This window comes from Pseudophryne corroboree, chromosome 2, assembly GCF_028390025.1.
Source record: "Pseudophryne corroboree isolate aPseCor3 chromosome 2, aPseCor3.hap2, whole genome shotgun sequence".
In the NCBI taxonomy this organism is placed as follows: Eukaryota; Metazoa; Chordata; class Amphibia; order Anura; family Myobatrachidae; genus Pseudophryne; species Pseudophryne corroboree.
The window spans coordinates 369403816-369418194 of NC_086445.1; the positions used below are offsets into that span (position 1 = coordinate 369403816).

The following is a 14379-nucleotide window of genomic DNA, read 5'->3' on the forward strand; positions in this document are numbered from 1 at the left end:
TCTGTCAATGTGCAGAATGTTTAAATAAATCAAAGTTACCTCTATCTTAGGACACATTTAATACGCATACAATACACGCATGACACACACAAAATGCATATTACCTGGGATGGGGCAGAGTGTACAGTGTCAATGTACTGTATATTTTACATTAATTCCTATTCAGAATTTTCCAGCCATGTAGTGCATCCTAATCTCTTTTTAAATTACCTTAACTTCCTCAACATTAAATACTCTCCCAGTGCTCACCCGGGGGATGGCTATTTTCTGACAAAACACACTTTTTAGCCCAACGTGGGAAACCTTGCGGGTAGCTCCCCTCTTTGGGAATGGTCTGATTATTGCAGATATTACAGCAGCTAATTATCGATTACTGTCTCGACATAAGACATATTCCTGTTATCTGTTATTAACTTTTATAAGGTCCAGATGCGCCATAGCTGTACTTTACTGTAACTTCACAATTGTAAATAGATGGCAACAAAATAGTCGTGGTCTGTTCATTAGTAAAGTCGTGGCCTGTACACAGCTGTAGCTGTCTCCCCCCCCCCCCCCCCCCCCCCATGTAGTAGGGCAACGGGGTAAGAAGAACACAGTATTTCTTGCCAACAGTGAGTGCCAGAGCCATATGGTTAATATATATATATATATATATATATATATATATATATTACACACACACACACACACACACACACACACACACACACACACACACACATATATATGTATATGTGTATATATCTATAGATATATATCTATATATAGATATCTAGATAGATAGATAGATAGATAGATAGATAGATAGATAGATAGATAGATAGATACACACATGTGTGTGTATATGTTCATACTTTTTTTTCTATAAACGCAGACGTGTGTACATAGACGCATAATTATGTCACATACAGATTTATACGTGTATACAAGTATAATTTATATAGCTTTTTGCATTTGTCCAGGCTGCATAGTCAGGCAGTGTGATTTACATATTGATACAAGTAGATTACATTAGAGACGGGAACAACAGCAAGTCGCCGGCCCCTACATGACACCTACACAAATAACACTCATTTACGCTAAGTAATTTAGCGATACAGGATAAGTAGTTTATTTGATCTAGTTAGAATAACTTGATTTACACACAATCCCCATAATGAAGAGCTGGTAGAAATAACCAGCAGTGTGTTATTATACAGGTTACTATCGGAGGGATATATTATTATTATTATTATTATTATTATCATTATCACCGTAGCCCTTGTTAATGTATTCAGCATATAGTGAGTGAGAGGAAGAGAAACAAAGTGAGTCTTGTCCGCGTATAGATGGAGGGGTATGTGCAGTAGTGCAGGAGGGTGCTAGCGGGTCACGTAATGAATATTAATGCGGAGCAGTCAGGATGCAGCATTGTATGGGAGGTCTGTACCTGTCAGACACAATACTCAGCCCTGCCACAGACACTCTCAGCCTGGGCTCTCTTTGACGGATGTGCAGCGCAGCCAATCACGCCTGTGCTAGCTCCTCTCAGCCTATGAGCGGGGCGGGACGGAGGGGGCGGGCCGCCTTATAGGCACCCAGCACCGGGCTGGCCGTGGTTACTTTGGCTGAGTGTGGCTGGAAGAGCTGATCTCACACACACATATAGCAGCAGTCACTGGCACACACAGAGCCATACCCAGCCAGGGCACAGGCGGCACAGAAGCAACCGCAGGATTTACCTTCAGTCATTCCCCTTGGAGACTGGCTCTATGCACTGACTGCATCCAGCTGGATCACTCAGCACAGCTTCCCTCTCTGGGCTGGTCCCCGGGGACGAATCATAGTGCCAGGCGGGCACAGGAAGCGCAGTAAGGGCTGGCGGCTCCGTGCTCTGACAAAGTGGCTGCAGGCGATGCCATAGGATAAGCGGGCACCGGGCAGCAGCAGGAGCTCTTCTCAGTTTGGAGTTGTGTCTTGTGTTTTCCCCCCGGGAGTGCGCTGATATTCCGGAGCGTGGAGGACTGATCCTCTGGGGGAATTGGTTGGATACATCCCCTGCTAGTGCTGGACTTGTTACTACACCTTCTGGCTGGAGTTGGCAGAGGGAGCTCGCTGGGCAGAGGATCCCGCATTGGATCGGGGTAACCCCGCACCATGGCACTCGGCAGGGACGCGTTGTGGAAGTACAGCTTGGGATTTTGGATCCTGTTGGTTAGGACTGCTATCTCCCGGTCCTTAGTATTAGACCCCATTTACTGGAATTCCTCCAACCCCAAGTAAGTGTCTTCTTATGTTCTTATTATTAGTGTCATGTGTGTCACTGGCGGGTGGCTGGCGGTGTGCGGGCTGCCCGGGCACTGTGTGCTGTACTGTAAGTGATAGTGATAGCCCCGCACACTCAGCTCAGTGTGGATAGCACCTACCGGTAGCAGTGCCGGTACTTGCGCTAAGGGATGCGTCCTCTATGCCATCCTGTATGCCAGTACAGTAGTGTGTGCACAGTGTACAGCACAGCGTAGACCTCTCTGGCATGCACGGGCGGAAGGTGCTGAGCTACACGACATGCACAGTGCAGCCGGGGGCGAGAGCTGGTATACATGGGGGGGGGGGCAGGTATACGAGGGAGCAGGTATACATGGAGGGGGGGAGGGGCGGCAGGTATGCGCGGGGGTAGAACAAGTATAGAGCAGGTATGCATGCTGGGGGGAGAGATGGTGGGGGCAAGCAAGTACATACGGGGGAGTTCTGATATAAATGGGGCAGCTATATATGCGTATACAGCAGGTATACACTGTGTGCAGCGCCCGATAGAAGCGGTTCTGCACTCTCTGGGAGTAACACCTCACCGCTGGCAAGTGCCACTACAGAGCCGGCATGAGAGTGCATGCTATACCGCTGTAATTACTACTCCAGGGCAGCCTGGGATATAGAGAAGGAGCCGCAGTGCACCCAGACCTACTTACCCCTCTTAGCCGCCCAGGACTACTTGCAGTCGCCGGCCAGTGAGTGCGTCACCCCAGTGCAAGGTGCGTCTGCCGTGCTCCATACTATACGCAATCCGCAGTGTCACCACTGTAAGGAGAAGTGATATCAGCATTATGACACGAGTCCTCACTTTGGGACCAGATCTAGGTCCTCAGTGCTGAGTGGTGGTGACCATTTGCCGTGCAGCTGCCAGCGCACCTTCGGGGAGACGTCCCCCCCCTCGCCCTGAATGCACAGAGCCGCCTAGCTGTGCCCATTAATCAGCCCCGTGCTGGGGCTCCATTCAGCGGGCGGCTGTGGCGGCTTATTTCCATAAGCACACAATGCAGGCTCTATGGGCTCTGCTGACCCGGCTCCCCTGCACGGCAGCCAGCGTACATCTGCACACACACACTGGTGCTTCCACTCCTGTAGTTACACGGAAAGCATACATATGATTCCCCATTAAACATGTATGCTGTGTATGTGATTCCTGTGCACATGACGTGCTGCACACCTATCTTCTTCAGGGGTTGTCCGACTCCAACACGTAAAGTACAGTTATATATTCTAGCTGCTGGGAAGCACACAAAGCACAATGAGAGGCAGTACAACCCATTTAGCAGGTGATGTAGTCGGGGGTATTTCTCTCCTATGTGGCTGCTCAGGAAAAATATTGAAGACATCAAAAAGTCAAAAGGTTAAGGATCGTCTTTGTAGTTAATCTTGCGCTGCTCCCCCCAGATCCCTACCGAGAGGCTATCTACATATCCGGGGCAGGGCTGTCTACCATTTACACTGTAAGACCATTGACAGTGTACCCTGGCCAGAGAGGACTGATAAGAGAGGGTTTGTGACCTTTCCATCATCCACCCCATTTTTAATGCAACACCCAGTGGAGTGCGATAAACAATATATAATGCAATATATAATAGCATCTTCCTTACCCCATTGCAAAACTCAATTACAGTTGTAGTTTTTCTTTAAAGACATTATTTCCATTCCCTTTCCTGCCCAAAGAGTGTTGGGACCATTTTAGCAAAGGCACTCAACAGACTGAATGGGGATCACATATTCATATGAATGTCACCATGAGGTGGTAGTAGTGCATGCCATAAAATAGTCATAGGTTTGTATTGCAGAGTGACATTACCCTTTTCTGCTCTGGTTGGAGTCTGACTGGGTTATTGGGTTAAACAATAACCTGTGCTGTGTGAGTCTTTTTCTGCTAGGGCAGTTATGTATCATTTATAATTTAATATACCATACATTGGACTGGAAAACCTGAGCTAATTCCAAATCCTCTGACTTCCAAAAGGGGTCTCATTGTAAAGAGAACATTTCTAAAACAGTGATCAATTCAGTCCTACAGAGGTCACTCTTCCAATGCACACAGCTAGAGCCTGCTTATATACCCCTAATGTTTCAGTTTTCAGTCTAAGTCCAACCATTTGATCAGTTCCTCATAACAAAAATCTCTTTACTACCCAGTATTTTGTTCATCAACTTTTTTGAATCTTGTACATTGAAGAATGATGTTATTAAGACTTTTAAAAAAAAATCTGATTAGCAACATCATGGCTTCCTAAGTGTAGCTGTTTTCCTAATGTTATGGCTGTGCCCTTCCACTAGTACTTTGTTTTGGTTTTTAAATGACACCAAAGTGAATGACTGCATTATGGCGCCTTTCTTTCCGCAATCTTCAGTGTTTAAGATCGTTTTACGTATCAACTGCTATTGAAGTGACATTAAGAATGCCACCTATTGCTCCTAAGGCAGAATTGTGCTCTAGTTTGTAGTCTACTCATTTGCTTTTATGTTGAAGAAACCCTAGAGAATCAATGTTCTTGAACTACTGTGCAGTCATTTAGATAAAATAATTAAAACATGCAGTCTTCTATGTGCATTAGGTGGACATTAGTTGAATGTATCATTTAATAATAAATGTAATTTTCCACTTTGGGGATCAGTGATTAAATATGAATGTCACTGCGTTTCATATGAGATATTAATTCAGTCCGGTGATTTCTAGAAGAACATTACATTTATAAATATGACTATGGGGGATATACTCAGATAATAACTTTCATTCCTAGTTATATAACTGTATCCTCACTGTTCCATATAATTAGAAGATTGAGGGCCTTCTTACCACCGCCTTTATGTTCTGGTCCACAAAACCAATATTATGGATATGCATTATTCTCATGGCTAAACAGGGCTGCGCTTGATTAACCGCTCAAGATATAAATACATTCTTCATAGTTTGTCGGCTGTCACTACTGATACTGTTATAAGGGAAAAAACATCTCTCTTGGTAGACTCAGAATCTGAAGAAATGTATGCACTAGAGAAAATACAGCCCTGGAATCACAATGTACATTTCATGCATATGTCAGGCTCCTGCCTTCATGTTGTTTACGCTTGGATAATTCCGAAACAAATCTGATAAAAATAGTGGCACAGCACATAGGATAAGACTATATCTCAATTATTAGTATCATTTTTTTTAAGTCGAACGTGTAAATGCATTTTTGTCTCTACCATAAATGTATCTTTTCCATCATAAAAAAAAAATTGGATAGTAAGAATATTAATTAGTATGTTGGCAAAGTCTATCGGAGGCCACTTTCTCAGTCTGATTCATGTATGCAGTAGCCATTTAGGAGAATGATTTTGTAGGTAAGCTCTATAAGACAAATGCACATTCAGTGCCATGTGAATACCCCCTTGAATTCTGCTCCACAGTTTGTATTGAGGTTAATCATGTCGGTTTTAATATAGAAAGCAATGAAAGCAGAAAACACCAGGGGTGGAATTGCTGCTGATTTTACATGCACATTCCTCACATTTTGTTAGGATGAGAAACCTGAAGGTAATGGCCCTTACTGCAAGGGACAAGTGAGCAGGCCCTGGAACAAAGTCCCCACTGAAACCATATCTCAGTGCATGTTAAACTGCTGTAGACAATAATTTATTTAGGAATCCTTTCCCTTGGGTTAGTGCTTTCAACCGTCCCAATTACAATTTCAAGCTAAAGAAAGAAAAGTCTAAAATGGATTGCTAAGTACTTACCTCTAAATCTCAGTCAGCCCAAGTTGTGGTGATGACACTTTGAGGACTTATACAAACATCTTAGTTTTATAATCCTTTTACGTTTCTTTGACACCTGCAAACCATATTAGCTCAGGTAAATTGCTGGCATCCAGAACACCAAGAAGAGGTGAAATTTAGATATAGCGATTCCCTTTTATCTTTCTTCCATGGTTCAGCTGGGGTTTAATTGTTACATTATCTGTTGTAATTATCTCCAAGCCTCTTATCTGTAAACCTGCTCAGGTAAAGCACTTTGTTTAGCTCAGTAATTGTCTCAGGATTGTGACTGGGAGGCAGGGAACAAGGCAATGTATTTATTTTCAGTTCCATTTTCTTATTGGCTTTATTTCTTTATTACAACTTCATACGTCTAAGCAGAATATTATGTTGAACATTCAGTTAAGTATTGAATACAGGTATACTTGTATTATCTACTGTCTATTTCTTGCCCCATAAAATATGCAAAGTGAAGTGCGATTAACTGACTATAGGCAATAATGAATTAGTATATTGTTATACGCAGGGTACATATCCTTTGTGTTCTTGGTCAAACGACTGTGTAGTGAAATGTATTGCGGTCTCCTTTGATGCTATCACTCACCTTAATAATTACTTAGAGGTATATATGAAATGTGGGATACTTTAAACTTATTGACAAACATTACCTTTAATTTACAACAGACGTATGTGAACAGAGAAAGTACTTGGTATTCTGCACGAAAATCACATTTTACTTGTTAATCTGTTTGTTGAACCAATTTATTGAAGGTATTACTTTCAGCTCATCCATCTTCCCCAAAGACTTGCAATGTCAAAACTCTCCCAGCTATGTCATGCATCTGCCAATTGGACACTTTGGTGACTTTGATGCTGTTGCCTTCTTTTCTCATGTTTTAGTCATAAATATAGATTTTTCCCAGAATTCCTAGCAACATTGTTTCAGAACTTTTGAAAGTAGGAAAGCGTTACGTGAAAGTTGCACACAATGCTATATGTGAACTAAAGCCTAAGAACATGGCATCAAATTAAATTAAACATCTCAATAACTGTTATTAGAAAACACTGAACATTTCTTGAACATATATAAGACATTGATATATTATTAAATCAACTTTGTCCAGTTAGAAACCATTTGTGTGTATCATTTATAATGTGACACACTTTTTTTTTCTAATAGCGTAGAGAGCTCAAAGGGTAGTTACAGCCACCCAGCTGTAGTTTGACTAAAGGTATCCGTTAAATTATTTAGCATTTTATTGCAAGCTCTGATTACAGGCCTATAAACTGCCTGTAAACTGTTCTATTTTGAGTACACATTATTTCATGATTACACTGTAAGTAAGCAAAGAGCAACTTTGTTTTTTGCTAGTGGTATGTGTAATCTACAAGCAGTTTTACAATCACAAGAAAGTAGAATAATGTAGTAAATTTCTCAAGGCTGTGTATTTGGAGCAGAATTCTGTTTGACTTTATTTCATTTGCTTATAAGTTGCACTTGGCTTGTACAGTTGTTTCTTAATTTAGAGATATGTAAGTAAATGCAGTAGTGTTTTAGACAGGTCTATGTTTAACATATAAAAAATATGCCAAGACATTCAGTACTGTGGTGGCAGCCATTTTGTGGGCTATGCTGAATGTTGATTTTAACTTGAAGCGTTTCATTCCTCAGTGATTTTGCTTTCCTCGTGAACTGATGGGTTATATTCTCGTAAATATTTAAGCCTCCCCAAAATAGACCTCACTGTAACACTGAAGATCGAACAGTGAGTTCTCAGGCACATGGTGACCACCAATTAAAAGCATTGTTACTATTCCTATGTAGTACACATTAGTGGCATATTTGTAAATGAGAAGAAAGTTCTTGTTCTTAAAGCCAGTAATTAAAGCATTTATGCTGGCCTAATCTTTTCCTTCCGTGCTGGCTGACATAAGTAGAACTTGTTTTGCAGGTCATCCATTTTCATAGAGTTTCCTAAATGTTCATTCTTTGTGTTATTTTTCTGGTGGTTTAAAAATAGGTGTGTTTAAGTGTTTCAAATATATTGATGCAGAGATTCCGAGACATCGGCTTCTATCCAGATTTCACATCTTAGAATTATTTTTGTCCCAATGGTATATAGAAGCAAATGGTCAGTATTAGAAAAGCTTGGGAAAACTCCTGTGGCTTCATTGTTTAGTCAGAGCCTAACAAGACAAAAGATATGAGCAATCCGGGCCTTGCCTTATAAAGAAAAATGTACACCATTCACCCAGCTTTCCTGTTAGATTTGTTTAATTCTCATTTTAAATTCAGTACCGTACAAGCTGTGTGAAATCTGCTGATTTCTTTAGTAATCCATTTTGTAGTTTTGATTTAGAACAAAGCTAACACCATTTTGCTTTTATTTTTAAGCAAATCAACCCATGGTCATAGTTAATAAGGGGATTACAACTGGGGCCAGATCTATACAGGAGTGATTTAAATTAAGAACAATGTCTAAAGAAACTGATCCCTTTTGATAGAGGTATAGAAAAAGAAGGCATAGTGAAACTAACAGCTGTAATCTGATTGTATGGCAATAAAACCACCATTTTCCCATCTTCCACAAATTCATGCAGTTACAAAAAAAAATGTAAAGGCAGATGAAGGGTGCAACCATGGCAACACATAGATTAGCTTGATGTTACAACTGACACGTATCTGAAAGGGTGGTTGGAACGAAAGGCATTGCTCAGGCTGTTGGGTATTATGTAAGGAGTGAACGAAACTTGGAAGCAAGAATAAAACAGCATGAAAAAAATGAATAAAGGTCTCGCTTGCTTGTGGCTAGAGATAGTCACTGTTACATGGGTGGGGGTGTCATTTAATAACGTAACCCCTGGCTACCAATCAGATCCTAGCTTTCATATTGTGCACTACACATGAAAGATAAGCTACCGTCTAATGGGCTGAGACGGATTACAGGGCATGTATGGACATTGTACCTTGTGCTTGAATAAGCCCCAAAATCCACAGCTGCAAAAAAAAAAAAAAAAAAGCCTACATTCAGTATGTGGAAATATGATTATAGTTGCTTTTTATTTATATAACTTGTTTATCCTAGCTCATGTTTGATCATGTTTTCTTTTGACTCCTCGGGTTCTAGAAAACAGTAGTGACAGTTGTGTAGCATTAGGCAGTGCTCTGTGGTTACGTTATATGTATTGGCTCTAGGCATGCTCATACTGTGAAGCAGCAGAGAGTGTATGTAGGGGAATAAAGGCCTCATCGTTGGAAAATAGATCTGATTGTGAGCTTTACATTTAAAGTAGAAGTTTAAATAAACATGTCACATTGCATCCTTCATACACATTTATCAAAAATCAGGTCCCTCTTGAAGGCAAAAAGTCACCTTCCTTTTAAAATAGGTCTTTTGGCTGCTGAAACAAGAAAAGGGGGAAGGGATTTAGTTGTTTTTAGAGCAGTGCAGAATGTCACATTAAATGCATCAGACATTTCTTTGTTTAAAGCCATTGGTTTTGTTATGCAGCAAAGCAGTAAAACGTAGGATGATTTCCTGACTTCTGCTCTCCAGCTGAAAACAGCCCTGTAAAAAGCACGAAAGAAAGAGGCTCTTTCGCTTTTGTTTTTCCCTGCACTTTGTCCTTACAGATACAAGATACACCGAGGAATGACACTTAGAAGAGCTTTAAACCTCACGCTGAGATGTGGTAGTACAGGTGCAGGAGACAGAGTATTTGTTTTATAGTCTGAATGGCTGTATGCTGGTAGAATAGAATTCTTTATGATGGAAGAATAGCACAGACTGGGAGAAAACACAGAAGCTCACAGTAACTGTTCTGTCTGCACAAATAATCCTAAACACAATTTTTTGATTAAGTGTGTCTCAGATGATTTCATTAAATCATGTTTCTTGGCAGGTTGGCTTGGATGGGTTTCCAGCTTTTTACATCTTTCTTTGTTGCTTGAAATCCAAGTGCAGATACCTTAACGTTTTAACGTCAGATGATATCCGCAGTACAACAGTGAATAATAAAATAACATCTGTGAGATAAACTGTGTTTCATACAGTAGTGTGTTTATTACCACATAATATTTCCACATCAGTTTGACAGGAGGCAACATCACGATTCTGCTCTGTCAGTGCAACAAGGCTCTTCTACTATCAGTCTGTGGCCTCCTGTCTATATTCCCATCCTCACATCATGACACTGCCTCTGTCACATGCAACCCTGTCCTTCCTGACATAATCACAGGAGTGGACAGGTCACTGCCTTCCCACAAGATCAGCACAGTCATTTATCGCTGAACTCTCAAAGTACTGTGAAATGTGTAGCTTTCTTTTCCTCCCAGACAGATGTACACCTTATTTAGGTACAAGTAAAACCTAAGCATAGTGATTTTTTTTTATAGCCTTGGTTTGTATAAGTGGTAAAATATCTCCATTGCAGAAAACGGTAAACGATAATGGTGGGTTTGTTATTACTCTTTCTTTATATAATGCCAACATTTATCACAGTGTTGTACAAGAGATTTGCTATTCATTCACATCATCCCTTGCCTCATTAGAACTTACAATCTAAACTTCCTAAGACAGGCACACAAATGTATACTCTCACACTAGGGGCCAGATGTACTAAGCCTTGAAAAGTGATAAAAATCACAGTTATAAAGTACCAGCCAATCGGCTCCTAACTGTCATTTTTCAAACACAGCCAGTGACATGGTAGTTAGGAGCTGATTGGCTGGCAGTTTATCACTGTGAAATGTATCACTTTTCAGGTTTAGTACATCTCCCCCTAGGTCACATATACCAACCAGTATAGTCCTTGGGATGAATCCCATGCAGCCAGGGAGAGTACATGTAAACTCTATACAGATAGTAAGCAGTTCACATAGGTACTCAGCACTGCAAGGCTAAGACCATTTCCACCTTGTCTTGTAGTTAAGGGGTTAATTTGCAAGCCATTAGCTCTCTGGCATGCTACATGCCAGAATCCCATACCGATCCCTTAGCAAGGTGTCATTCAGCCACAGTATGTACGATGTAAGGACAGTATAGCTTTCTACATGTGCGTCCAGCAGATTTACTGCCTCTTCTGGAGACTACGCATATGCAAGGCATTCAAATAACAAAAGAAGTAAAGTGATGGCTTTGGCCTGCATGCTTATTTGTACAAAAGAAAGGCAATAACTGATATGGAGCAGTGCCTGTCTGTCTCTCATTTCCTTCAACTACTGAATATTTTGCTTTCCACATCTGGTACAGGCCATATCAGCCACATTGTTATACGCCAGACAAATGCCTGAACATTGCAGAGCATAGGAACCAGCCCATGAAGGTGAATTCTATGTTAGCCATTAGGTGCCTGGTAATCCTATTTATGTCTACCCACAGAAAATAGGAAGCAGGCAGTTACAATGCTATTCACTTGTTTGCATTCATTTACAGATACTTACAATCCACAAGGTTTGGCAGCTCGTAAAACAGAATTCTAATGTTTTTCTAGCATTAAAAAATCATTAACAATGGGAAGCCAAAATGCATGATGGCAATCAGCCTATGACTAAATTAAAGATTGATAACCATAATGAAGCTTTTATTAATGATCGCGCATTTTGATGACCTAATGAGGAGATCACAAACTGCATAGCAAACGGGACCATTTGCTTAGCTAAAGAGGAGCCTTTTTGTCATGCTAATATTTGTTCTCAACAGTGTGGCAACATCTGCTATGCAGCAAAGGTGGAAGGATGCATTACCTGATAGGACAATGTGAGTCACACACTGACTCAGTATATTACCATCCCACACTCATTCTTCTTGTTCCTTATCATTGGTTTGGAACGCACTGTGCAAACTGAAAGCACAGTAATCTTTAGATAATATTTGCATTTATTTTATTTGCTACTCATTCTCCTGATTTTTTTTTTTTTTCTCAAGCATTGATGGAATTTGTTTCAAAGTGCAAGACATCACCCCCATTTGGCAGCTGTGACTGGCCAACACCCAGTATTTCATTGCGGTATATGGCTGTTAATTACAAAGCAGTTGATTTAAAGCATGATATAAATATTAGGTTCCCTTTCTAGCTGTTAACTGAGTTCCCAGGCTACCAAATCATATATTTTTTAATATGTGACATGACTGTGTGTTTCGTTCGGTAGAAAAGCCTTTGTAATTTTGAACTACATATATTTTTTCCTAAATTATATCAAGCACAAAATAGTAGGCCAGACAACTTACATCACAGTCTGGAGGGGATATTATGAAGGAGACAGGTATTCAAGCAAATCTAACAAGCCGGCTAGAGAGAGGCACTGGAAAATTCAAGGGAATATATAAGTACTGTAAACGTGCATATTGGACAGTATACTTTATTGGAAGTGACATTAAGTAAGAATGGAAAAAAAGTGCAGATTCTTGGCAGATGAAGTTGCAACCAATGTAGATTTTTAGAGATTTGGAAATTGAATATGTAATAGTGGTTGAAATTAAGATCTCAGTGAGGTTTCACGCTCTCATTGAAGATAGCTTCAATGTAGTTTCAGATAGCTGAGGCAATGATGTCAGCAGTCTTTCTAGCTTAATAAAAAGTTTAGAAGTCAGCTAAGAAGAAATGATGGTTTGCTTTACTTACATCTAGTCACAATTAAATGTCATTTTGTTTTGGTTTTGGGAAGTTTGCCAATATGCAGCTTTTCAGGATTGGAAAAAGTTGCCATCTTGGATAGGCCTGTTCTTCCTAACCTTACAATCCTCACTGCTTGCTTGTACATGTGCTGAGCTGGTCCCAACTAATGTTATCTTGTCTGTCTGAAAGATTTTACATTAGGGTGAGTCTCCAGAAAGTGAACATAAAGTCCCATGCATTACACATATTTTTTTTTTCCTTTTCAACTGGTCTGTTAAGAAATTGTTGTTATATTAAAATTTCATTGCTTAGTAGCAATGCCTTACCCTATAACTTAAGGCCCACTAAAATCTTGGTATTTTGGAGAAGTATGTTGTTTGAATTTGTGTAGGTGTCCTGTGCATCACGGAGAATCCACCCGTTAGTGTTTTGATCATGTTATCACTAAAAGAGCACTTGTAACAAACACCTCATTTTGACCTGTTGTATTAAGTGCCTGCTCACAAAATACCAGTCTCACAAATTTTACTTTAAACCATACTTCCCTTCTGTCACAGAAAGACCAAGAGTCTCCCAAATTTTCGGGGAGTTCTCATGGAATCCCAGAAAGAACAGTTCACTGTCCCTCACTGAGTCGCTGCATACTGCATCATCATAGTCATATCCTCCAGTATCGTTTGTGGCATTGTGCAGCTGGGACGGGAGATCATGATGACATGAACCACGTCATCATGCACCCTGCACTTGCCTCCTGGACCTTCCCTTTAGGCTTTACTTTAGGGTAGGTAAAAATGATGGGAAGCATGCTTTTAAACCAGGGGTTCTCAACTTTTTTTTAGAATGAGTATGCAAACAGATTATAATTTACATGTGACATTCATTCAGCATAGCACATTTGCCCCCTTCACCGTAGCTCTCACTGCCCCCCTCTCCACCATAGCTCTCACTGCCCCTCTCCACCGTAGCTCTCACTGCCCCTCTCCACCGTAGCTCTCACTGCCCCCCTCTCCACCATAGATCTCAAGACTCATGACCTCCCTCTGTGCTTCCTGTCTCATGCCCCTTGTGACTCTCCAGTCAGCCCCACTACCTCTAGTTCGCATCAGCCCCCAATTACCTTCTGTCTAATGTTCTACCCGCTGCCTAGCTTGCTCATGCTAGGGTTCCTGTTTCTGGCTCTGGCTCATCCCTTCAGAGGTGTTCCGACTTCCAAAAAGCCTAGGACTCTTCTATGCTCTCCTGTCCACAGGCCTGATGCATACCACCAATTGAGAACTGCAGTTTAGTTTTTTTTTGTATACTTGTTAGTTACTCAGTAAAGTAAACAGTATACTTCAGTGTCATGTTGGACAATTTATTAATATCCCACCTAGATGGGATCCCACCTGCCATAATGGTATGTTGGTATTGCTGGAAAGTGGTAGAATTGTTCCAATGTTGTATGTGGTAAACAGTGTAACATTATAAAAAAAAAAAGTTAAATAAATAATATTACATATTTAAAAAATAAATGTCTGTCCTTTCCTGTAGAGGGTGAAATGACTTTATTAATTGCTGGCACTTATTGTGTCAGCAATAGCTGTAACACATGAATGGTGTCATGCGAGTCTGTCTCTAAACTGTTGTGTAGTGCAAACCCACCTAATAAGTACAAGTTCAGTGTCGCACATGATGGTATACTACTTACTTTTTCTGGCTGATGGATGATTCAAATATTTTGTG

General features: G+C 40.7%; 1 protein-coding gene across 1 annotated transcript in view; it reads left to right on the forward strand.

Moving 5' to 3' along the window:
• The first annotated feature begins 1592 nt into the window (after positions 1-1592).
• EFNB2 (ephrin B2) overlaps positions 1593-14379 on the forward strand; it is a 50362-nt gene continuing 37575 nt past the window's right edge. The window contains exon 1 of the mRNA XM_063953198.1: positions 1593-2258. Coding sequence (XP_063809268.1) covers positions 2137-2258 — 122 coding nt within the window. The 5' untranslated portion in view covers positions 1593-2136. The remainder of the gene's footprint in view (positions 2259-14379) is intronic.